The sequence below is a fragment of the Hemibagrus wyckioides genome, linkage group LG08, assembly GCF_019097595.1.
Source record: "Hemibagrus wyckioides isolate EC202008001 linkage group LG08, SWU_Hwy_1.0, whole genome shotgun sequence".
Taxonomy (NCBI): domain Eukaryota; kingdom Metazoa; phylum Chordata; class Actinopteri; order Siluriformes; family Bagridae; genus Hemibagrus; species Hemibagrus wyckioides.
Window position 1 is genome coordinate 5,141,022 of NC_080717.1, and position 26,612 is coordinate 5,167,633.

General features: G+C 39.2%; 1 protein-coding gene across 10 annotated transcripts in view; it reads left to right on the forward strand.

Annotated features, from left to right (window-relative positions):
• rapgef2b (Rap guanine nucleotide exchange factor 2b) overlaps nt 1-26,612 on the forward strand; it is a 118,734-nt gene that overhangs the window by 21,799 nt on the left and 70,323 nt on the right. For 2 of the 10 annotated variants that reach the window (XM_058396704.1, XM_058396705.1), the window contains exons 2-3: nt 15,774-15,844; nt 19,702-19,758. In XM_058396704.1, the coding sequence (XP_058252687.1) occupies nt 15,774-15,844; nt 19,702-19,758 (128 nt within the window). Of the gene's footprint in view, nt 1-15,568; nt 15,845-19,701; nt 19,759-26,612 lie in introns of those variants that run through there. The other 8 variants (XM_058396695.1, XM_058396696.1, XM_058396703.1 and 5 more) reach the window with 5 other exon arrangements.

A 26,612-nucleotide genomic window follows, 5' to 3' on the forward strand; every position in this document is an offset into this window, starting at 1 on the left:
AGCTGTTGACTTTTATATGGTTTAAGCCAGTAGTCATGATTGCTAGCAAATGGATTGCTAGGTTTGCTACCAAGCTACATAAAGTATTATGTAAAGCAGTAAGTATGATAGAAAGAAAAATAAAGACTTATTTGTTTAGCTAGAAAGCTAGCTGACTTTAGGTTATTGTATTGTGTGAAGCTCACTAGCATCCTCCTTTCTGTTTTCACCTGGTTGCGTCTTTTTTTATGCTTTATTCTTGGAAATGGCCCCAGTTACATGTGTGTGTCATGTAAGACTATGTTGACTGTTGCAAGAGTGTTGGTTTAGTTTACGTGAAGCGGAAAGTGCAAATGTTATCTGCCGAGTTACTTGGCTCCGTTCCCAGCTGTGCGCCGTGATGCGGATGAAAGCTTTGCGTTCCTTGAATGTTTTCTGCCACAAAGCAGAAATTGCGGTCGTGTGTGGCTCAGAACGTGGGGAAAGATCTCACCTCTACCTCGAATGTCGGAGCTGTTAGTCAAACGCAAGCACAAGAAATCAATACTGGAGAGAGATCTTTGCAGAAAGAAAAATAAATACACAGAGAAGTCAGATCTGCTCGGTTCTGTCATCCTGAATGTTTCCTGTTCAAGCACAATGAATGCTGTTATTGTATACGCTGTGAAAATTTGCCACATCTCAGATGTCTGTATAAAGCGACGGCATGTTCGAGTGCACTCATTCCAAGATGAATGGCGCGTCTCATTTCTCAAATTACGCTTCCTCTTTTTTATTTTTTGGTTTGTTTTCTCGGCTCCCTCTGTGTGTCTTCGTTCCTTCTGGTAAGGATGTGTGCTAAGGAAACAAAGACAAAAAATGATGCTGAATCAGATGTTCCTGTTCACTAAAACATCACTTTAAAGCAAAAATCACAATTAAATCCTCACATAATTATCATTTTGGCTGTACGGAACGGATTATGCCTCATCAGTCATCATCACTCTGCCTGCTTTTATTGGTTTGGAAAATTAATTGAAAAAATAATTGAAAAAATGAGTTTGTAAATGAAACATTATTTAAGAGTAAATACTGCATAAATATATTTATTAATGATGTATTAAAAACAAATGATAAAACATATCGTAAATATATTTAAAAATAACATTATTTAAGAATAAAGGATCATTTGATAAATTCTGATAAATTATCATAATTAAGAAAAAAATTATTTTATTTGTTAAATTTTTTATTTGTTTTTTGTAGCCATTTTTTTGTTATACATTTTTTGTTTTACGTTAATTAAATTGAATTATTTAAAAAAAAATTAATTCATCATTTATTCTTTTCACTGTGAGGTAGGGTTTTTCTTTAAAGCCTATGTTTATTTTTAAAATTAATGAATTGTTTTATAAAATAAATAATTCTGATTTTTTTTTTGTATCCATCAGAAATGAATTAATTTAATTATTTACAAAATATATATACATATTTTATTATTTATTGCTTATTGTGTATTCATGTAGCTATTTTCTCTATATGAAATGTCATTTAAATATTATTTTTATGTCATTTGTTATGATTTGCATGCAGTAGAGTAGACTTCTGTCTCTTTATATCTTTTCTTGGCGCGAGTATAAATAATGGATGTCTCCTTACGGATGACAGATTTTGATCGATTTGGTCACAGATGGCCAAGAGGGATGTGGGATCAAGGTGTCAAGGTTATGTTATTAGGAAACAGATAAAGCCGTAACCACTTCATGGGCAGAATTCTGACCTCCGACAGACCGCGATGTCATTCAATCTGTCGAATTTAAGTGCATTAAAAACGCTAGATATGTTTGTCTGGTGTATTGTTGACTGACTTTATGAAATCCTATTTATGAAATATTGTATGAAACTGTATGAAATCCTATTTAATAATAACTATTTATGTTTTCAATGCTGAATAATCTCACACCTGCATGACATTAAATCCTCAATAGATTTGAGAACCACTGCTTCCTAATCGGTAATGAAAAGGTTCTCAGGATTCAGCGCAATTTAATACCTCTCCTTAACACTTCCTCGAACGGGGATTTAAATTCCGCTCAGCGTTCGCGTCTCCTGTCGTTCCGCTCGACGTTCTTCTAATCCTTAAAACTCGGATGTTAGCAAACTAATCAAAACCCACAATTGAGTTATTTATTGATGGATTTCAGATAGGAACAGGACCGGTGGTTTTGTAGCGTATCGATCGCTGGAGAAGCTCCCGTGCACTTCTGCTCCGTCGTCTTGGACCCTGAAGCCTCCGTGCCTCTTTGCCTCCATGCTGAATTATTTAACACCAGTGTGTGTTGTGCTATGCCATGATGCCAGCGCTCGCATCTGTCAGTAGCCGTAATGAGAGGGGGTTCTCCGTCGCTCTCTGGGCTTCGCTGCTCTGTTGCGGGGTTCAGAGAGGTTGCATTTCCATAGAGATTTTCTAAGATCTCTCTTGTTGGCGTTTGAAGCTTTCTCTTTATCACACTTTATTAATTTACCTTTGAATTTGTATAAATTCAAGACTTAAAATTGAGAGTTAAATGATATTAGCTTGTACCGGATAACATGCTTTTTAATACACTTGTCCTAGATGTGCTCTGTTATGCTCTGGGGACATGTTGGCAATGTGAATAAAATATTTGTTTAGGAAAAAAAGCTCAACAAAAAGTGCAAAAGTGTCAGTAATGCTCCACCCCTTTACCTTGCCTCAGCAGGTGTTTTAGGGGCGTGGCTAATTGCTCACTGCATAGGGTGCTACATACAGTGAGGGAAAAAATTATTTGATCCCCTGCTGATTTTGTACGTTTGCCCACTGACAAAGAAATGATCAGAAATGATCTAATTTTAATGGTCGGTGTATTTGAACAGTGAGAGGCAGAATAACAACAAAAAAATCCAGAAAAACACATTTCAGAAAAGTTCTACATTAATTTGCATTTTAATGAGTGAAATAAGTATTTGACCCCCTATCAGTCAGAAAGATTTCTGGCTCCCAGGTGTCTTTTATACAGGTAAGGAGCTGAGATTACAGTAGGAGCACTCTCGGGGAGTGCTCTTAATCTCAGCTCCTTAACTGTATGAAAGACACCTGTCCACAGAAGGAAGCAATCAATCAGATTCCAAACTCTCCATCATGGCCAAGACCAAAGAGCTGTCCATGGATGTCAGGGACAAGATTGTAGACCTACACAAGGCTGGAATGAGCTACAAGACCATCGCCAAGCCGCTTGGTGAGAAGGTGACAACAGTTGGTGCGATTATTCCCAAATGGAAGAAACACAAAAGGACTGTCAATCTTCCTCGGTCTGGGGCTCCATGCAAGATCTCACCTCATGGAGTTTCAGTGATCATGAGAACGGCGAGGAATCAGCCCAGAATTACACTGGAGGACTTTGTCAATGATCTCAAGGCAGCTGGGACCACAGTCACCAAGAAAACAATTGGTAACACACTACGCCGTGAAAGACTGAAATCCAGTAGCGCCCGCAAGGTCCCCCTGCTAAAGAAAGCACATGTACAGGACCATCTGAAGTTTGCCAGTGAACATCTGAATGATTCAGAGGTCATGTGGTCAAATGAGACCAAAATCCAGCTCTTTGGCATCAACTCAACTTGCCGTGTTTGGAGGAGGCGGAATGCTGCCTATGACTCCAAGAAGACCATCCCCACCGTCAAACATGGAGGTGGAAACATTATGCTTTGGGGGTGTTTTTCTGCTAAGGGGACAGGACAACTGCACCGCATCAAAAGGACGATGGATGAAGCCATGTACCGTCAAATCTTGAGTGAGAACCTCCTTCCCTCAGCCAGGGCATTGAAAATGGGTTGTGGATGGAAATTCCAGCCTGACAAGGACCCAAAACACACGGCCAAGGCAACAAAGGAGTGGTTCAACAAGAAGCACATTAAGGTCCTGTAGTGGCCTAGCCAGTCTCCAGACCTTAATCCCATAGAAAATCTGTGGAGGGAGCTGAAGGGTCAGCCACAAAACCTTAATGACTTGGAGAGGATCTGCAAAGAGGAGTGGGCCCAAATTCCTTGAGATGTGAGATGTGTGCAAACCTGGTGGCCAACTACAAGAAATGTCTGACGTCTGTGATTGCCAACAAGGGTTTGTCACCAAGTACTAAGTCATGTATTGCAAAGGGGTCAAATACTTATTTCACTCAATAAAATGCAAATCAATGTAGAACTTTTGTGAAATGTGTTTTTCTGGATTTTTTTTCTTGTTATTCTGTCTCTCACTGTTCAGATAAACCTACCATTAAAATTATAGACTGATCATTTCTTTGTCAGTGGCCAAACGTACAAAATCAGCAGAGGATCAAATCATTTTTTCCCTCACTGTAATAGCAGTGTGCACCCTACCTAGTGCCCTATATGTCTGATAGAACTCCATCTAAGATTCAGGCAAATTGTATGTAAAAGTATTGGCACCCCAGCTCCATTCCGTTTGCAGAAACGGACATGATGGACCATGATAGGATTAATCCTGGATTCTTTTAGAGGGTCACGCAGGAAAGATGCACAGATGATCATGTGACCGGCCTTGATGCTGACAAAGTGGAGCATCTCTGTCAATTATTTACACCCTTTACAGGCATGAATAATACAGCTCCTGGCAGGACTCGAGCTTTCTGCAAAGCGTGAAAAGCGACGCCTGGCTGTGAGGTGTTGACTTGTACGATGGCTGAGTTATCGCACCCGTCCCGCATCATCGATCCGCGTCTGCAATCTAATCACTTCCTGTCTGTGACTGGCATAGTCGGGTTTTGAAGCTTCCAAAACTAACAACATATGCCAGTTCTGAAATCCTTGACTTGCACCAGATGCTGGATTCGATGCTTCTGTCTCGCTCTAATTAAAGGAAGAAGAGACAGAGGAGCGGGGATGAATTTCTCTCTGTTTTAATTAACAGTTTTTTTCCTTTTTTTGTCAGCACATGTATCAGGAGGCTTGGCTGTGTGCTTGTGAGGAGGAGAGAGAGTGAGAGAGAGAGAGAGAGAGAGAGAGAGAGAGAAAAAACTCTGATCCAGCAGAATAACTCAAGCTTTTCTAATTTGAAGCAAAAAGCTGCTGTGTTTTGGTCTCCCTGCTGATTTACTTCTGGTGAGAGACTGACAAGGCCAGCAGGTTCACAGCACTCCCTCAGGAATAAAATTGTATATGACGGCGAGGAAGAGAATGTGTGTCTGTGTGTGTCTGTGTGTGTGTGTGTGTGTTTGCACAAATGAACTAAAATACACCCCCTAAATTCTGCCTACTTAACGAAAATATAAGGTACAACAATGAATAGTGTACAAGGATTTTTTTGAACGTTTTATTTATTTTATTGTTTTATTTATTTTATTACATTATTTTAGAATTTCTTCTGTCACCAACCATTGGCAATTTTTCATTTATTATTTTAAAATCCAGATTTAGTTTTTGTCCCATTTGTGTAGCACTATCCTCATCCTGGCCTATAGTTCATGTGATTTATACAGCATTTTTTTTTTAAAGCATTTTAATTTTATGTTTAAAAATTTCTAAAAAGCACATTGTTCACTTTATCATTTATAATTATTGATAATTATTTATTATTATTATTATTATTATTATTATTATTATTATTATTATTATTATCTATAACTATACGATAATTCCACATTTATTTGGTTCGGCTATAGAATTTTCAAGGATAAAACTAGACCTGGAACTAAGATTAAGAATAAGATCAGCTCTCAGACTTTCCTGTCTGTCATTTCCTTTTTTTTTCACGCTTCTTCTTTCTTTTATCTGGGTCTTTTTCTTCAGGTGGAGGTGGGATGTTTGTTTCTAAGATTTGGTGAAAAGAAATGGAAAACAAAATATGTTTGGAAATTCTTTAACACTTGGGGCTGTTTATAGGAAAATTAAAGAAAAAAAAATTTTTGTTTATGTATATATGTTCTTTATTTCCTCTTATCACAGAAATTATAAATAAATATTTATTTATTATTTATTTAAGTTTGTTTTTTTTTTTATATTAGAATATTTTTTTTCATTGAAATAAATTTCTCAATTAAAGCCAACATTTTCCAAAATAGCTTCTAGGTATGTATGCAATGTTATTAGATCTGGTACATCTTGCATTATAGCAGCTATAACCTAACATAAAGTCAGATTGTGAAGCAGCTGAAACTGGAGATTCCGTTCTTAAAAACAAGTAAAACATCTCTTCAAAGAAAACACACTGTATTAAAGACTACACGTATTTCTGAATGATAGAAATTAGAAATGATGGACAGTATATGAGGATGAGTTCTAGAAAATGAATCATCACCTTCTCAGCCAATCAGAATGAAGAATTCACCGTGTTGTGTAATATCTGCAGTCCTGAGTGTGTGTACGCACAGTTGCTCCCAGCGGTGACCTTGCTTTTGTATGCAGAGACTCCACCTGCTGTAGCGAGCCTGACAACCACTAAAAATACCCTAAAGGCATGTAGTGGCTCTCGATCGAGATTCAAGGACAGGGCAATATACAACTCAGTCACAAGTACAGATGGCACGCAGGACACACTTCTAGGACGCCAGAGCGGGCGGGTGACCGGCGTTAAGGTTGGCACATGGTGTAACAGGTGTCCAAGCTGTACTAATCGCACCAGACACTACACATTATCATGGCTGAGTCTCATTTTCCCACCGGCTGAAGTCTGGATGCTTTACAGGGAACGCTGCCATATCTCTGAGCTAATAACAAAAGCATTTTAGTGCATCAGCGTTAGAGTTAGCACCCTTTCCCAAGAGGACTTCTATTCTCAGCTGACCGCAAGTCGCTTTCCATCAAACAGACTGGTCTCTGGGGTTTAATTAAAAAAAAAAAAAAAGTGCTGTATTATATTCCTTCACGTTTGGATCAGTGATGTGTTCAAGAGCGTTAAAACGTTTCTGTCGCTGGAAGGGAAAGCGACAGTTTGTTGACAGTTTAAGCCAAAATCTGTTTACAGTCGAGGAAAAAGTTTCAGCAGCTATTATTTAATGCTCAGCTAAATTTATTCTTCAAATAATGCGATTTCAATGTGAATAAATTGAACCAAGCTTACAGGTTTCAATAAGGTTCCGCCTGAGGTGTTCTGGTGAGCCTGGGATTCGAACCGATGACCTTCTGTTTAGCAGAAAAGAACCTTAACCATGAAGACACAGGATTACACTGAAGACTCCTTCCATAAAGATTACACACATTTTACATTACACACTGTATAAATGATGGTGGTCCTGGGATTCGTACTGACCGTCTACTGGTTAGCAGATCAGAACTGTAACTGCTAAGACGCTGTTACTCAGATTTGTAGCTGTTGAAAGCATTCATGATCATCATTTAATTTTTACATTTACATTTCTGCCATTTGGCAGACAACCTTATCCAGAGCAACTTAAAATATATCCAAGGTTTTATTCATCTGAGCAATTGAGGGTTAGGGGCCTTGCTCAGGGGCCCAGCAGTGGCAGCTTGGTGGATCTGGGATTCAAACTCACAACTTTCGGATCAGTAGACCAATACCTTAACCACGAAGCTACCACATCCCCAGAATAACAGAATAACATCATTTTTATTCCTATGTTCATGGTTTGTGACGATTAGAGCCAAAAGTGGCTTTCATCACCAACCCAAAAAGGGTCTTTCATCATCTCCCCCAAAAAGTGTCTTTCATCATCTCCCCTCTCTGGTCTCTAAGGGTCTTGCCACTCGTCTTGTTACCACGGTTACCACAGCATGGCTTTGGGGGATGTGTGGGCAAATTAGATGTGGCCACTTAAGAAAGGTTCTTAGCTTTCTGACTTTGACCAATCACAGTGCACAGGCCAATCACAGGGCACGGGCAAATCACAGTGCACAGGCCAATCACAGGGGACGGGCCAATCACAGGGCATTGTTCATGGAGTGTGACAAAAAACCCCACAAATCTATTTTTCATGCATTTATTTTGGTTTTATTTTGTAATAAGACTATGACTATGAAGTCACACTGGCAGCTGGATGTCTCCAAAGCTACAATGAAGGAAGACAAACAACCTCCTCATCAAACTCCACGAGTCACACCAGCTTTTATTTCATCTGCAGTAATAAATCCGAATATAGAACTAGCAAGCTAGTTAGTTGGTTGTAAACCGATGGCAGTTACAGCTAATTGACTGTTAATGGCGTTACCATGGTAACATCGCTCAAAGCAGAGCAGTGCAGGGAAACTGTTGCTTTGTCTGAGCAGTTCACGTCAGCGAGCACCGAGACACTGAGTCACGTTAAAGTAATGAATGAATTGGTCATTGTTAGTAATTAGTAATACTAATTCAAATAAGTATTAGTATTTTGTTAGCATTTAGCATCCACAACAGTTATTTTTCACACAGGTTCCTGATCAAGATGATTCTGTTATCCGGTAAACAGATATTTCATACAACAAGAAAAAGTCTCTACAGGTGTTTTTTTTTTTTTTTCCCTTATGTGACATGCTGTATTTGCTAATTTTATGCCCATTCTCATTCTTGGCTAAAATTCCAGACGATCAGGAAATCTCATGAGAAAATAAAAGCATGCAGAAAATTTTTCAGACTCACTCCAGTTGACTGCTAAGCACAGAGACGGTAGTCGTCTGGCTGGCAGATGAGGGCTGTTAGCTTAGCAGAATTAGCCATGTGGCGAGGAGATAAACGGCTCTAATGAGGAGAGCTGTCAGCGCGGAACAGAGATACAGCACAGATCTGGGTACACTAACCTCCCACTAACCCTGCTGAGGCATGTGACGCTCTGTCAGCCTTACAGTTAGCGGCATGATTCAAGGGGAACACTGAAGTGTTTATTTTTATTTTTATTTATTTATTTATTTTTTTTAGTGAAAAATGATACACAAATTAAATACTGGGGAAATATACACATGGGTTACACAATGACTTATTTTATTTATTTATCTTTTTTTTTTTAAAGATTTTTTTTTGTTTAAATAAAGGTTATTTTCCAAGCTAGAAATGCTATGTATCTATAGCACAGTGTTGGGCAAGCTACTTGGAAAATGTAGTGAGCTAAGCTATCTGTTACTCTATGTTAAATGAAGCTTCGCTACACTGAAACCTGGTAAATGTAGCAAGCTAAGCTACAGCAACATGGCAAAAGTAGCTTACTACATCTAAGCTATTTTTTTAAATTTTATTTTTATATTGAACCAAATTCATTCCAAGTGAATGCTACATCAGTGATCAGTAAAACTGTAAATGAAACAGAAGGCATAATTGTTCAGTTCAATTGTATACTGTACTTAACTAACCAAACAGTCGAAACAAACTGTACCAAATATGTCAAGAAAAACTAACAAACAAAAAAATGCGATCCACATGATAATGATAATAATAATAATAATAATAATAATAATAATAATAATAAAACCATGTGTTGAGAGTGTATGCACTTGGGCACATTTGCAGGACAAACTGTAAGTAAATTTAACTCAACTCAGCTCTAACAAAAGCACAGAATATATCCTGCTCCAAAAAGGGAAATGTCCTGGTAATTTTCTGCCAGTGCATTATCCAGTAATTTCCATTAACCGTAAAACACAATGCAATGCAGTGCAAAATTCATATAAAACAAAATACAGGTAAAACACCTACAAAAAAAATTCTGAAAAATTCCTTCATATTAATACAGCATATTGTGATTTTTTTTTTTTTTTTTTTTTTTACTGTGTTTTACGGCAAAATTGCTTAACTACACCATTAGTTGGCTTATGAAAAAAAAAAAGATTTTTGTGAAAAAAATCACTAAAATAATGACTTAAATTAAATATGAATTGTTTCTGGATATTTACCGTTTTCTGGACGTTTTGGGGTTGCACAATAAACATCTCGTGTGTCAGGATCAATTCCTCTCCCTCTGCCATCTTTCCATCAAGTGAATTTATGATGTGTCAGTCCAGTGATTGGTTCGTGACGTCACTGTCCGGAGCAAAAGGTGGCAGTAATGCACCAAAAAGCTGGATTCCAACTGCGGCGCAGTAAAACACGAAGAAGAAGAAATCACCGTTATACGGAAGTACTTTTGTCGGCCACACAGCTCCATGAATGGCTGTGGGATCACTTGCCGATCCGGGATTGGTAAATGTAGCTTGTGTGGACGCTAGTGCACTACTTGTTCGACAAAAGAGCTTTGCAACTGAAAAGCTATTTGATTCAGAAAACAACGACGCTACCACCACGCTACTGAGAAATGTAATTAAACTAGTAGCGTCACTACTTTTAGCGACGCTACTGCCCAACACTGCTATAGCATTGCTATCTCCATTCTGTCTGTCTGTCTATATTGCCAAATGTTTTGCGACGTCTGCCTTTACATGCACATGAATGTAATATGGAGTTGACCCACCCTTTGCAGCTGTAACAGCTTCATCTCGTGTGAATTTTTGACCATTCCTCTAGAAGCGCATTTGTGAGGTCAGGCACTGATGTTGGACAAGAAGGTCTGGCTCACAGTCTCCGCTCTAATTCATCCCAAAGGTGTTCTATCAGGTTGAGGTCAGGACTCTGTGAAGTTCCTCCACACCAAACTCACTCATCCATGTCTTTATGGACCTTGCTTTGTGCACTGGTGTGCAGTCATGTTGGAACAGGAAGGGGTCATCCCCAAAAGTTGGGAGCATGAAGTTGTCCAAAATGTCTTGGTATGAAGCTGAAGCATTAAGAGTTCCTTTCACTGGAACTAAGGGGCCGAGCCCAACCCCTGAAAAACAACACCTGAATTCAGTGATTTGGAGTGTGGGGTGTCCCAAAACTTTTGGCTCTATCTATCTATCTATCTATCTATCTATCTATCTATCTATCTATCTATCTATCTATCTATCTATCTATCTATCTATCTATCTATCTATCTATCTATCTATCTATCTATCTATCTATCTATCTATCTATCTATCATGCTGGATGCTTCTTTAAGCAAGGAATCTATGAATTTTAAGTAGCTCTCTCAATGCAGAAATAATAATCCCCTTACCCTCCAGTTTGTTGATATTTAAGGAGACGGTCTCCATGGTTTCCGTGATACCTCAAGCTTCATGTCATGTGACTGTTTTTCTGCATAGAAATCGCATTTATTTAAGGTCCGATCAGAAACTAAATAAATACTTAAAAAAAAAAAGAAAAAAAAAGTTTTCTAAATGTACCATTTTGTCATGAATAAAAATGTGTGTGTGTGTGTGTGTGCGTCTGAGTTGTGTTGGAGTGCTACACACTCTTTTGGGAAGCTTCCTAACAGCTTGCATGAACAGAGGGGGTCTTTTGCTGAAGTGTTGCACTCGTCCCTTGGGTTTTCATCACCCCACCCCCCACCTCTCTGTTTTGGTCTCTAAGGGTCTTGTTACCACGGTAACCACAGCCCAGCCTTGGGGGAGGAGCGGGGCCAATTAGGTGTGGCCACTTAAGAAAGGTTCTTAGCTTTCTGTCTTCGACCAATCACAGGGCACGGAGCGCGTGTCGTCCCAGAGGAGCTCGAGAGGAAGTCGTTGAATGTGAGACGGAGAAAGGAGAGCGGGATCAATGTGACTCTTCTAGACCGTGCATAAGTATTCACCCCCCCTCTATAATCTGGAAGTGAAATGGAAATAGATTGTCATGAATCTAAACCAAATACCATACTGAAGTGGGTTGAATATCACTCATTACCAGAAAAAAAGGACCTAAACAACAGTGTTTTCATCCCCTGGTGGCATGAAAAGTGATATTTAAATGAAGATTGGACCTGTGGGTAAATAAAGTGTCACGGGGCCTCAATGTAAACACCACTTCCTTGAAGATCCCAGAGAAACAAACATGAAAACATTATCAAAAGAATATGGCACAACTGTTTTATAAAGGAGGAGGCCATGCTGCAGGGTAAACTGGGGATTAGATTAGCATTGAAATGGTTTTTAGTGCCAGGTTTAAAACACAGCAGAATGTGGAGAAGTTCATGGGGGATAAATACTTATGCAAGCCAGTGTAAGTTAGAGGTCTTGTTCTTTGTAACACTGTACGTAACAGGGTGTTGTGAATGGTGTGTATTATGCTGCAAACTCCTCCCAGATGTTGTTTTTTTCTTCATGGGAGAGAGAGAGAGAGAGAGAGAGAGAGATTGATAGAGGAAAAAGATCAAGTACAGATTTGGCAAAGGCGCACTGATGTGTAGCGATTGTTCGGTCATTTGTGTGTGTGTGTGTGTGTGTGTGTGGATATGAGTTTGAGGGTGGGCGTGTTGTGCATGGAGAGCATCTGTCTTTGGATCTTTGTGCTCTTGAGTATCACTTGCCTCATAATTACGGCCCAGGCAATTACCTTGATTCAGTGTTTGGTATAATTGCTTGATCTCGTGACCTGAGACCGCACCGGTTACATCAGCCACCGTCTGAGCTCACCGATCAAACATCCCTGGATGTATTTCAGATCTGAATAATCTTCAGAGAGCAGAAATGATATATATATATATATATATATATGTGTGTGTGTGTGTGTGTGTGTGTGTGTGTGTGTGTGTGTATAGTATATGCTGTTTTAAACACCATGAAGGTTTCAGGACTGAGGTCATGTTTGCGTCCTGTTACTAATCTGTGAGGAAATGACAGATGGAATGTAAGCTATGGACGTCAGAGCTAAAGAAACGGAGTTCCATACATTCTTTCCATTTTGTATTCAGAAGCATTTTTGGGAGAAAACAGAAAGCTTTTTTCTGGTTTTTGTTTCATTCCAGTCAGCCAGCGACAGTGCTGAGAAAAAGCTTGATTTGACTGACATCTAGTGGCTGATCTGTGTAATTGCACCACATCGTTTTCTTACTGATTTATCTCCTGTTGAAAACAAAACAAAAGCAAAAAAGAATATTTTATATTTGCGTTTAGATTTTGAGAATGTTGTCGAAGATGAACATCTCTCAGTAGCACGTTTAATAAACTGTTCCATTAAATGCTTCTCAATACAACCTGAGATTTATTAGGTGTAGTACGTAATCAGGCGAAATTCCTTCAGCGTTTTTTTTTTTTTTTTAACAGCACAGCAGTGTCCGATGCTCAATTCTGTTTATTAATGTTCTATAAAATGAGCTTTAAACAGCAGTTACCGCTCCAAGGCAAATTCCAGGTTGATATTAACGATTAATGTGCTCATGATTTCTAGAATAAATAAAAATGCACATATGACGGATGCTCTGAATAATCTATAGCCATTTTGTATTAAAGGAAAAGCCTAATGTTTATTTCAAATTAATGGAAGGAGTCTCCAGTGGCAGCACTTTACATGAGTCAGAGGTAAAAATGTAAGTTTTCAGACACTGGAAATTTTTTTCTGGATAGAGAGAGAGAGAGAGACAGAGAGAAATAGTGACTGATTTGGGAAGGAGTGTTTATCTCTGTTATAACATGTGATAATAGGAAATAACATGCTTCGTGGTAGTTCCTGAGCATTACATGAAACTATAGACTTATTACAACTATAACATGTCATTGTTTAAAATAAAAAAGGATAATAATAATAATAATAATAATAATAATAAGTTATAAACCATAATATATATTTTATAGTTATAATAATAATAAATAAATAAATAAATAAATAAATAAATAAAAATAATTATTCAGCAATTTGCTGTGAATTTAAATAAAATAAAATAAATAAATAAATAAATCCCACCTTTACCCATCTGCCACATTCAGGATCTTGAGTAAAACCTTCATATTAACCCTTATTTGCTCAATTCTCTCAATTTGTAAATTGTTTATAAGCTCATTTGAAAGGAACTCAGCTTCATATCAGGCTGCATCACACCCCCAAGCCCCTGAGCATGATTTCCAAAGATTTCCCTTTTGTTCCTTTGTCTTTTATTTCATACATGTAACCTGGAATGAGAAGAAGGCAGGCTTGGTGTCTGATTTTTAACACCAAACAATCAGAGATGTCGTCGAAGCAATCAGAGCGAGTCATGGATATTAATTACGTACTGAAAAAAATTATATAATGCGTGTGGGAGAATTTTTTCTTTGATTTGAAGTGCTGCAGTTCTGTGGACGACCGCTAGGTGGAGACAAAGGACGAGATGCTCGTCAGACATGTGATTAAACGTGTGCTCTGATCTCACAGAGCTCACTGTGTCTAAAAATGTTGCTTTAATGAAAGTTAAAATCTTCTAAAATGAAAAGAAAATCTTTCTTTTATGCAAAATGTCCAGTTTATATTCATGTAACACGTGATCTGATGATCCCAAATATTACCAGGAGGTGTGTGTGTGTGTGTGTGTGTGTGTGTGTGTGGTAATGTAGACTGTCTGGGAGCTAAATTCGAGCCTGTGTGTGAGGACAGAGCCTCTTTTGTCCCACCGCTATCCCAGCATGCCTTTGTGAGCACAAAGGTGGCCCAGTGCTGTGGAGTGGTGCGCTGTAAGGGAAAGGACAGGGGGCACTGTGTGGTCTGCCAAACACACACACACACACACACACACACACACACTCTGTGACTCGCCTCATTGTTGCGCTGCTCATTTCCCCAAGTGAATGTTTGTGTATGTGGAGGATTTACTTCCTTATTAGATCTTTTTTCATGCTTTTGTTTGTTTGTTTGTTTGTTTCTGTGTACAAATTCGTTTAATCCGGTATCAGCGGTCAAATAAAATTCCACATTGAATATGAATCGCTTCGCAGTTTTTTTGACGGTGTAAATCGATTTGTATTTACAGTTGAGTGCAAAAGTTTGTGCCCCCTTAACGTAAGACCAGGTGGCATTTTGGGCGTGGAGTTTCGTAGATTAGACAGACATCTTGTTGATACTTATTAGATTATATTCTTTTAATCTGAACACGTCAAAGTGTTTTATATCAAGCTGTGAATTTTCCGAGCGTCACACGGCGAGTTGGTGTGTGTTCTGTGGAGTGGCAGCTGTAATTTCCTCCACTTAGGTTTCTATAATTCCACAGTCTGTGTGTAAAGTGTGTTTTTATTCTGTAGGTCTGAAAGAGCTAAATGTTTTCAGAGTGTTTTTACTCGGCTGTCAGTGACGTGTCCTGCGTGGTAGAAAGGAGAGTCTGATTTCAGCGAGTTTACACGGAGGTGTTTTGGCGCTGTTTGTTTCTGCGTCTGAACATTTCAACATTCCTCTAATTCCATTTAATCACTCCCACTAACAGAGCAAGAGTGTACTGACTGCAGCCCTTCACCCACTGTGTGTGTGTGTGTGTGTGTGTGTTTGTGTGTGTCTTTGTGATTCTATGGATGTGTGTGTGTTTGTGTGAGAGTGTCTCTGTATGTCCACCTGTGTGCGCATGTCTGTGAGTGTCTCTCTGAGTCTCTGTGTGTGTGTGTGTGTGTCTCTGTGTGTCCCAATGTGTTTGTATTTGTGTGTGTGTCTCTCTCTGTGTCTCTGTGTGTGTGTCTTTGTGACTATATGGATGTGTGTATGTCTGTGTGTGCGCGCACATGTTTGTGTGTGTCTGTATGTGTGTGCGCACGTGTGTCTGTGTGTGTGTGGATGTTTGTGTGTGTGTGTGTGTGTGTCTTTGTGACTATATGGATGTGTGTGTCTGTGTGTCCTAATGTGTTTGTGTGTGTCTCTATGTGTGGTGCCTCTGTGTGTCTGTGTCTTTGTGAATCTATGGATGTGTGTCTGTGTGTGCATGGGTGTGTGTGTCTCTGTGTGTCTGTGTGTGTGTGCACATGTGTGTCTGTGTGTGTCTTTGTGTGCATCTGTGTGGGGTTGTGTGTGTGTGTGTGTGCATGAGTGTTTTGAAGAAATACTGATCTCTCTCCTCTTTCTGTTTCCTCTGCAGGATTTGGAGATTGTGTATTCATATCTACACGGTATGGAGGCTCTGTCCAATCTCAGAGAACATCAGCTAAGGTAAAACGCGAGCGTGTGGGTGGATGGATGGATTTGTGGATTTGCCGAGTGGGATGAATATTTGTATGCTAATAAATTGTATATGGATCAGAACGTGTCATAGTGCAATGTATTAAATAATGCAATGCAACCAGAATTTTCACACGGTGTGATCTGAGTCTTGGTTGAGATGCATGAACTTTAGAGAAAAACCCATCACTTTCAGAACTTTATATAACAGTAACTGAGCAGATCTTCATAATTATTGACATGAAATAAACAAAAATATTAGTTTATAATTAGATTAATCAAATGAAATTAGTAAGTTAAGAAATAACTATTAAATTAAATCATAAAATTGATTAAATACAGTTTATATTATTGATTTAGTGTGTATTTGGCGCCCCCTAGTGTCAGCCAGTGTGTTTTGCAGTCATATAAAATAGCACGTTAATGACCTGTAGAACATTTTTTTTACAGATATTAGTGCTTCGGATGCATCATTTTAATTGATGAAAATCTTACAAAGACTTAATATTAGCACTAATTTGTTTCTAAGTAGCTTCTGCTATCATGTTATTCATGAAAACTGACTGATCTGACATAGAACCGATGGTCAGGTAATCTGTAGATTGTAAACATTAATACTGGTGTGTGGAAATATTTTATATATGAATAAAAAACTTCTCATACATATATTTGTGCTAACACTGTAAAAACAAATCAACTATATTATCTCCTTAGAGGGTTCCTAATACAATGTAAAGTTTGTGTCTATATTTTCTCTGATTTGTTTTCATTTTAACCGAATTACAGAAAACCTCTAAATAAAATAAAACCCCTTGATTAAGGCGTATAAATGGATATATGCATCCATGTTTAAGGTCTAAATCAATTACAACCTACCAGTGTAACAGAAACCTTAAATCATTAGGATTGCTACAAAAACTCCCAAGACGTTTCATCATCTTTACTTCATCTGAAGAAAAAAAAACCTCAGGGAGTCTTTTCTGTGCTGTATCTAAACACCTAAAATAGAAATTGTGAATTCATGCATTTAACCCAAGCTAAATAAATAATGTTTGCTTAAAAAAACGAAGCTAAGAAGCACGGATGCTGTGAATAGAAGCTAGCTAAAGAGGAAAGCTCATAATTCTGGCAAGCGTGTAAGCTGGGAAAGTGTTTTTATAAATGTTGTATAGGATTAATGACAGTGCAAATAGAACAAAGTTACTGGGAAGCATGGATGCTATGAGTAGAAGCTAGCTAGAGAGGAAGGCTAACAGTTTGGCTAGCGTGTAGCTGGGTAAGTGTTAGAGATGTTGTAAAGGTGTAGCGACAGTGCAGATAGAACAAAGTTATTGGGAAGCATGGATGCTATGAGTAGAAGCTAGCTAGAGAGGAAGGCTAACAGTTTGGCTAGCGTGTAGCTGGGAACGCGTTTATATAGGTGGTTGTATAGGTTTAAAGACAGTGCAAATAGAACAAACGTATTGGGAAGCATGGATACTGTGAGTAGAAGCTAGCTAAAGAGGAAGGCTAACAATTTGGCTAGCGTGTCGCTGGGGAAGCATTTATATAGATGTTGTAAAGGTGTAGCGACAGTGCAAATAGAACAAAGTTATTGGAAATGTCAATATTTCTGTCAGATACAGTTCAAATCTCTATGGAGTCCACCATAACATGCAGCAGAATTCACCAGAGGATTTTTTACCTCAGGAACCTGTTTGATATGAAATCTTTTCAGAAACACAGTGAACGTTATGTGGAAAGAAGTACAAAAGAAACCAAACCAAGAATCATAGAAAAACAAAAGAAGCAGAAAATCTGTGTTCAGAAATGTGTTTTATTTCAGTGTTTCAGTCCCTCAGTACGATTTCTCAGGTCACTGTATGTCCTCACACCCGGATTAGCTTCAGGAACAACAACACTAAACCGCATGACTTGGGTGTTCCAGAACATTCCAAACCCTGAGGCTTGCGAGGCCCCCTTCAGCGGTCTACGGGCGTCCTCAGGAATGTCCGTCACAGGAACTGATGTGAACTCTCAACAGCGTGGTTTCCGTCTTTTATTATAGCGTTAGGAATGTGCTGTGCTGTTCTGTGGTGGTGTGAGAGTTAAAATCATCCCTGCAATAAAAAAAAGTAAATTTCTTGTAGGTGTTTGAGGGGGGGGGGTGCGGGGGAGGAGAGTGATGGTGTTTACCTCGGCTAGCCTCAAGGTTGATTGCACTCTTTATGGAAAAAAAAACCCCTCATATTTCATAACGTTTTACAGTCGAGAAAATGTGGTTCTAACGTAATATATAACGTAAAAAATGGCCTGATATGGACAAATTCAGATTTCAAGACTAAGATTAGAATAATACTGAATAGAATAAGCTAAGTTATACAGTGTGGTACTACTGCAGCATTCTGATGTCAGTAATTAATACAATTTAATATTTAATACAACGTGTTTTCCGTGTACTCTATGAACACACTATTTCCAAAAGTTTTGGGACACCCCTCCAAATCACTGAATTCAGGTGTTGTTTTTCAGGGGTTGGGCTCGGCCCCTTAGTTCCAGTGAAACTCTTAATGCTTCAGCTTCATACCAAGACATTTTGGACAATTCCATGCTCTCAACTTTGTGGGAACAGTTTGGGGATGACCCCTTCCTGTTCCAACATGACTGTACACCAGTGCACAAAGCAAGGTCCATAAAGACATGGATGAGTGAGTTTGGTGTGGAGGAACTTCACAGAGTCCTGACCTCAACCTGATAGAACATCTTTGGGATGAATTAGAGTGGAGACTGTGAGCCAGACCTTCTCGTCCAACATAAGTGCCTGACCTCACAAATGTGCTTCTAGAGGAATGGTCAAAAATTCCCATAAACACACTCCTTAAACTTGTGGAAAGAATTCCCAGAAGAGTTGAAGCTGTTATAGCTGCAAAGGGTGGGACAACTCCATATTACATTCATGTCCCAAAACTTTTACCAATGTAGTGTATTTTCTAGATCATTCCAAACTTCAGTTTTGGTCAAAGCCAAAAATGCTCGTAGTGAGGATGTGACCTGATATCTGATCAAATCGACTTTACACAGTGTTTTACATCAACTTGTTTACTCAAATATTAGCTCCTGGCCCCACCCACTAATACATTAGTCTGTAGCATTGGGTACTGAAACGAGAAGGTGATAATTATGTGAAATTGCGCTCTCAAAATTTTTTACCGTGTTTTACAACTAATTTTCAGATGTCTGAGCCTGAATGTTAAAATTCCAACTGGACATTTTAATGGCTACTTTTTGACAACTACAGACTTGAACTGAAACACGGTTCTCTTTTGCATGGATCTCAACCAAAAGTAAATTTCAAGCAAGAAAAATAATGTGGAAAAAAATTAGAAAATTGCTTTAAAAAAATTCCTTTCCCATTGTGAAATTTTGAAAATGTGTACATTGTACATTTTTATATGTACATTTTATGTAAAAAAAAAATAAATAAATAAATAAATAAATAAAAAAATAAATAAAATGATTGTTTACTAAAGTTGAAGTGTTAAAGAATGTTAGGGCATGAAACACTTGGTGAAAATTGTATTTATTTATTTATGGATGGAATTTTCCAGAAATGTCACATGAGGTAACAAAACAAGAAAGAAAGTGCAAATTAAAATGCAAAATACTTTTTTCTGTTTCAAAAACTGTTTTTGTTTCTTTCTTCATCCTTTTTGATCATTTTTTAAAACAAGATGACATTAACTGTGATGAACGCAAAAAAAATAATAATGATGACACTATGTGGAGCCATCTGCCAAATTGCATTAGCTTTCACAGTCTGTGACATTCTCTCTCTCTCTCTTTCTCTCTCTCTCTCTCTCTTTTTGCAGGATAATGTGTGAAACTGTGCGTTATGAAAGGCATGAAGCAAATGAAGTGCTGTACTAGTAAGTGCTCCCTCTTTTTCTTTCAAGGTTTTTTCCCTTTAATAGAAAAATATTAATGTTAAATGTGGTCATGTGACTGATTCCTGGATCTCAGATGCCACAGATACTGATATTGATCTTTATATTACACACACTGACCCACTTTTGGCTCACCTTCTCTTTGTGTGTGTGTGTGTTGGATTGAGTTCAGTAAGTCTCCCATGTCCTCATAATGTTTTTGGACGGATATTCAGGCATTGTCTCGCTTCTGTTCTGTTCTGTTCTACAAGGACTAGAATACAAATGCATATACACAAATACACACAAACACACACACACATACTCACAAATACACCCCCCCCCTGCCCATGTGCAGACACTCCCCTCCAATTTCACACTCCATTTTCTTTTTTTCCTGGAGGCAGACGAAGGATTCAGGTCTCGCTCCGGGTCAGTACACAATGGCCATGAAGATGAGACGCTCATTTACTAAGCTGTCCTTGTGTGTGTGTGTGTGTGTGTGTTAATACGGTTAGCATAGCCGGTCATTCTCATTCGGCTGTTGTAATGTATGACCTTGTGCAGTTCAGGGATTGTGGATGATGTGATATTAGTCATGAGCTAGTATTGATTTTTTATGTATTTATTTATTCATATAATTTTGTATTATTGTAATATTTTAAAATTTCAAGATATTTAGTTATTTAGTTTAGTTATTAATTTTTTTTAAGAATTTTTATTTTATTTTTATTTTTTCCTCACAGATAAAAACTTTGACACAAATGTAAGATAAAAAAAAATAATTAAAGCTCGTTAGCTTGTACTGATTTATTTATATGCATTTTTATATGTATAAAAAAAGCCCCCAAAGCAGACACACTTTGCACAGCATGTCATATTGCCATCTCACATCTCCAGGGTCCCGGGTTCGATCCCTGAGCTCCTGCAGTTTCATATGGTCTCCCTCTGTGTCCATGAGGGTTTTCTCCAGGTTTTCCAGTTTCTTCCTTTTCTTCCAATAACATACTTAGGATTAGGAGTTTGAGTGGAGTCCACGGTGTATTCTGGGATCAGGTATCTCGCACCAGTGCCTGGGATTGGCTCTGGATCTACCATGAACCTGAACTGGATAAACTGGCTTCAGGCAATGAATGAATGAACAAAAAGAAATCCTTAATTATTCACAAATCTTTTAGGAACATTTTGAATAAACGCAGTAATTGAGATAATATTAACTCAGGATGGTTCACACTCAGGCGTGTTTAACAGATTGTGAAGTAACAGGTACGTGGCGTGGATGTTAGAGATGTTATCTTTATTTGATTATCAAATTAAATGTCTGAAAACCCTGATGTAGCAGTGAACACGTGTTGTGTCATGTTGTGTATGTGTGTTATCATGTGATGGGATTTTATGTGTGTAATTAGCATTTCATTAGCCTCACTGTTCTGAGACCTTTTACTGTTCCACTTAATGTGTGGAGCAACCACATGGAGGTTGGTATGTTAGACCAAATCCTGCTGTGTGTGATGATTGGAAGTGTGTGTGTGTGTGTGTGTGTGTGTAGGATAGTGTGCTAAGGATTACCTGTATAGCTAAGAAAATTCTGTTTATTCATCCATCCATCCATCTTTCTAATATCCAGCCATCCGCTCATCAATCAATTCATCCATTCATACATCCATACATCTCTCCATCTATTTATTATTAATCCATCTGTCCAACCACCCACCCAGCCCATCCATCCATCCATCCATACATCTATTTATTAATCCATCCATCCATCCACCCATCCACACACCCAACCAGCCCATCCATCCATCTATTCACCCATCCAAGCACCTATCCAGCCCATCCATCCATCCATCCATCCATCTATTCACCCATCCAAGCACCTATCCAGCCCATCCATCCATCCATCTATTCACCCATCCAAACACCCATCCAAGCACCTATCCAGCCCATCCATCCATCCATCCATCCATCTATTCACCCATCCAAACACCCATCCAAACACCCATCCAAGCACCTATCCAGCCCATCCATCCATCCATCCATCCATCCATCCATCCATTTACCATCCATCCGTCCATCCATCCATCCACATATCCATCTATCTACCAGTCTATACATCCATCCATCCACCCATCCATACATCCATCCATCCATCCATGGACTCAGGGCACAAGGTGTTGGGGCAACACTGGACAGGATGCAAATTAGTGCATGCCCTTTTGTTGTCACATTTCTCCTGATTGGTTTATTGGGGATCCTTACTTGATCCCTACTTGTAGATTTCACTAACTTAGGACCAAGCTTTTGTGTGTGTGTGTGTGTTATGCTGCTGTTCATTAGTTAAAGAAGAAGACATGACTGGAAACTCCAGTGCTTTGTTCTTGTGTGTGTGTGTGTGTGTGTGTGTGCATGTGTGAATATGCTTGCAGTAATATACAGTATTCGCTCTTCAGTGTGTGTTCACAGACCTACATGTGTGCAGACAAGATAAAGTTCTCCTTCAGGTTTGGTATAGAAGTTAGATAGGCACCCTATGTAGTGCACATTAAACCCTAGCTGGGGCTTCAGTGATTTCGGACGGCTTCTGTTTCATGCTGATAAACCCGCACTGTGCTTTTATTAACTAGCCCTCGGCTTTAAAGCCGCACAATAACGCACAGGGCATGTCTCGGTGCGCAAATACACATGCATACACACACACTGTGCTAATTTAAAAGGCTGCAACATTTCTGTGCAGCGGTGATGCTCATAAAGTCTCGCCATCGCGTGTGCTGTAATTATATTTAATTATGGGTTTTATGTTCGATACATCAAGGCTGTATATAGAGAAATAAGGTTTTACTGGTTCAATTTCAATTACAATGTTATGGTCATTTAATGCTTGCAAGCTGGGCATTGAGGACCTAATTTACTTTACCCGTCCCCTGTGTGTGTGTGTGTGTCTTGGTGATCCATCATTCTGTATACTGGTACACACACACATGTCCCCATGGATTCTGGTTCTGACCCAGTCTCTGATAGCCAAAAACCTAGATTACACACACACACACACACACACACACACACACACACTCAGAGCACTGCCACAACTTCTTTTTTACTTCAGCTCACACATCTTTTTTCCTTGCTTGGTGCTCTCTCTTTCTCTCTCTCTCTCTCTCTCTCTCTCTCTCTCTCCCCCTCCCTCCCTCTCCCCCTCCCTTCCTCCCTTCCTCTCTCTCTCTCTCTCTCTCTCTCTCTCTCTCTCCCTTCCTCCCTCCCTCCCTCCCTCCCTCCCTCTCACTCTCACACTCTCTCTCTCTCTCCCTCTCTCTCACTCTCTGTCTCTCTACATGTATATGTATATTCATGTATCTATCTCAGAGGAAGGATAGATGGATGGGTGGAAATATGGATGGATGGAGAGTTGGAAGGATGGATGGATAAATGATTTAAATGACTGGATGGATAGATATATAAATAGATGATTGGAGGGATGTTTGGAAGGATGGATGGATGGATGGATGGATGGGTGTTTGGATGGATGGAAAGTTGGATGGATGGATATTTATATAAGCACATGTACAAAAATTAATACACTTTAATACTTTTGATTATCTTAAAGTCTTCATGGCATCACAACTCTGTGCCTGAATGAAACTATGTAGCTCCACCCACTCACTGAAACTAGTTTTCTCTTTCTATGTTACACACACACACACAGCAGTCTATCCCGGGCTTCTTTCCGCAGGGGATTTGGGATTGTCGTCGTGTTTTTTTGATGCTCAATGCAAGAATATTTCTGTGACCCAGTTCAGTCAGCACTGTGCTGATGATGCAGAAGATGTCTCTCGCCCTCTCTCTTTCTCTTTCTGTACCTCTCTCTCTCTCTCTCTCTCTATCTCTCTCTTTCCCTCTCTCTCTCCCTCTCGCTATCTCATTCTGCATGCCATCGATTAATAATTGAGCATTCATGTTTCGCCTGTGATTCAAAGCGCAGGCAACGGGGATGAGGCAAGCTGAGAGATGAAGATCGAGGGAATGAGGGAAAGAAAGAGTAGAGAGAGAGAGAGAGAGAGAGAGAGAGAGAGACACTGCTGCGTCAGTGTATGTGCCGGAGTTGCCTCATTAGCCCTGTTGTGGAAATGTTAGCAGGGACACTTGTGCTTGTTGTTGGTGTGTGTGAATGCGTGTGTGTGTGTGTGTGTGTGTATATTTGTATGTGTGTGTGTTAGTCATGTGGTCTTAAGGGGCCAATTTCAGAGATTTTTAGTTGCCTTTGAAGCAAGTTTTTGGAGCAGAGACTAAAGAAAGGGCTGGTGCATATCTGCAATCTCATCATTAACACACAGGTTGTGGTACAGCATCGAAATGCTACCACTCGAGTTGAATAATGGACCAGGTTTAGATCATGTGACCATAGACGATGATGCACATTGACGGCTATTGTTGTTTTCTTTACGTTGTGTCCCAAATAGCAGAAGAATTTCTGATTACATGGAGATTTGATTTGGGACACAACATTGTTTAGTTGTTTCAATGCTATAAACCTCTAAAAAGAACCTTAGGAAATCATTACTGTGGACCATCTTGTGGTATTATTTCATTCAGTTTTGCGCTACACACAATTGAACAAACCAAAAATAAAGAAAGAAAATGGCTGCGGGATGCATAGGGCTAAAAACACACTAAACATACAAGTGCATGGTGCAAGTGCACATCTGATGAAAAAGACAAATCTGTACAGACACAGAAATGTGCATTATAAAGATACAGATACAATTCAACTTCCTGTTAAATTTCACCTGATTTGAATCACTGGAGCATCAGGAAAATGGAGACTGCAATAAATACAGTAGAACCTCCCTAATGAATTTTCGCCTTAAGAATTGAAATTTTGTATGAAATTTGCATTGGCATACAAACGAACCGAACCAAACGTTGGCTAAGTTGCACATACGCCTGGGAGCCGTTCAAAACTTGTTTGCGTCAGTGGAAAGCCAAGCGAAGCCAACTGAAAGTGAGTTTATGAATTTTATGAATTTTTTTTCCAGTCATGAGAAAGCTGTTTCGAAAGAGTCAACCCACGATACCAACGTTGGATGGACCTTTGGGCATGCTTTCAAAAGCTAAATGATTTTTCCGGCATTTTTTTGTTGACAGATTGGTGGTGTGGGCGGTCTGTTCTATTTTTAGCCCAAGCTTGGTGGCACGACTTCCTGTGAGGACCCTTGACATGGAATGCTTGGCTCGGGTCAGTTCTTTGTAAGCAGCCATACAGTTTACATACGCTTCGTATTGGTCATATCGGTCAAATTTTTGGGTGGCTGGAACGGATTATCTGTGTTTACATTATTTCTTATGGGAAAATTTGTTTCGCAGTTCAAATTTTCACCTTAAAAACTCACAAATTAAATTCGTATGCCGAGGTTCCACTGTAAATGCTTTGCAAATCACAAAAATGAGCTAGTTAAAGTAACGTTTTGTCTCCAGCATCTAGGATATGTTTTCTTTCTTTTCAGTTTAATTTAGTCTTGGCAGATTCTCTCCCACCAGTTAGGTCTCCCTTATCATACTAAAGCTACCAACCAACTCAGGAGGTTTATGGCTAACATGTGCTTCCTGAGACAGTTTGTCTCAGTTTGCACTTTAGGTTAGATTAGCAGGTCAAAAAAAATACTGTAAAACAGTGTGTTTGGTCACTTCCTGTATCGAATCGCTTTCGCAAAGCAAGCGATTACAAAGTAAATGCTACATACTATATGTCAAAACAATACAATGCAAGAATTTTAACAAGAAGTTCAGTAGTATTCCTCCAGGCCACTAGGTGTCAGTATGTAGCATTTAACAATTTTTTCAACACTAACAGATTTTATTTGCAAAACCGTTGTGTCTAATCTATCTCAAAATTTTACGTATCCATTATACAGTGACATTAGCTCATATAATCAACAGGTTCTTCATAAAGCACCAAAAGCAACCAAGCTATGAAAGACACGAACATGGAAATATAGTTGTGTTGAATTCACAGCACTGCCCATACAAGCCCCTTATTAAATAAAAGGGAGTTCTTCATGCATCACAGAACACTGCTGAGAACCTTGTATAACCTTGATCACTGGCCTGCTGTTTGAAAGCCTGGGTTTCTGAGAGAAAACCCAACCGTGTCTATCCGGAACAAGCTCGACAGCTCCCCTGCTGCTGTTCTGAAGGTTACTAGGTTGAGCAAGCAATCGAAATTTCTTACGGTCTGATGGGCTAGAGGGGGACGTGGCTTCTCTGTTTCTTTATAGATCTGTCTGAGGTTTTTCATGCATGAGGAACCACCGTGAAGTGTCTGAGACAATCAACAACAATTTATACCAATGGGTGTAAACAGTCGTCTGTGTCGTCATCTCGGATGCTGATGAAAAACTTGAAGAAGAATATTTTGCACTTTTTCTTATTGGTGGGACCAATACCACCACCATCAACACCAATAGTCTTAAGTAAGACTTATGGGCAGTGGTAGCTCAAGTGGTTATGGCTCTGGGTTGTTGATCAGAAGATCGGTGTTCAAGCCTCAGCACCGCCAAGCTGCCATCTTTGGGCCCTTGAGCAAGGCCCCAACCCCCTCCTGCTCCAGGGGCACTGCATTATGACTGACCCTGTGCTCTGACCTCAACCCTCCAAGAATTGGATATGCGAAGAAAGAATTTCACTGTGTGGTACTGTAAATGAGACAAATAAAGGCTATTAAACTTGTGTGAGTGGTGAAAGTACAGTGCTAGGGCTGATTTCTTTCCAGCCCAGACTCTGACGGTGGTGGAGGCGTCGGCATCTCTTTTGACGCTGTTGATGTTGAGTAACACAACATTCATGCTAACTTTTGTCTGGAGGTG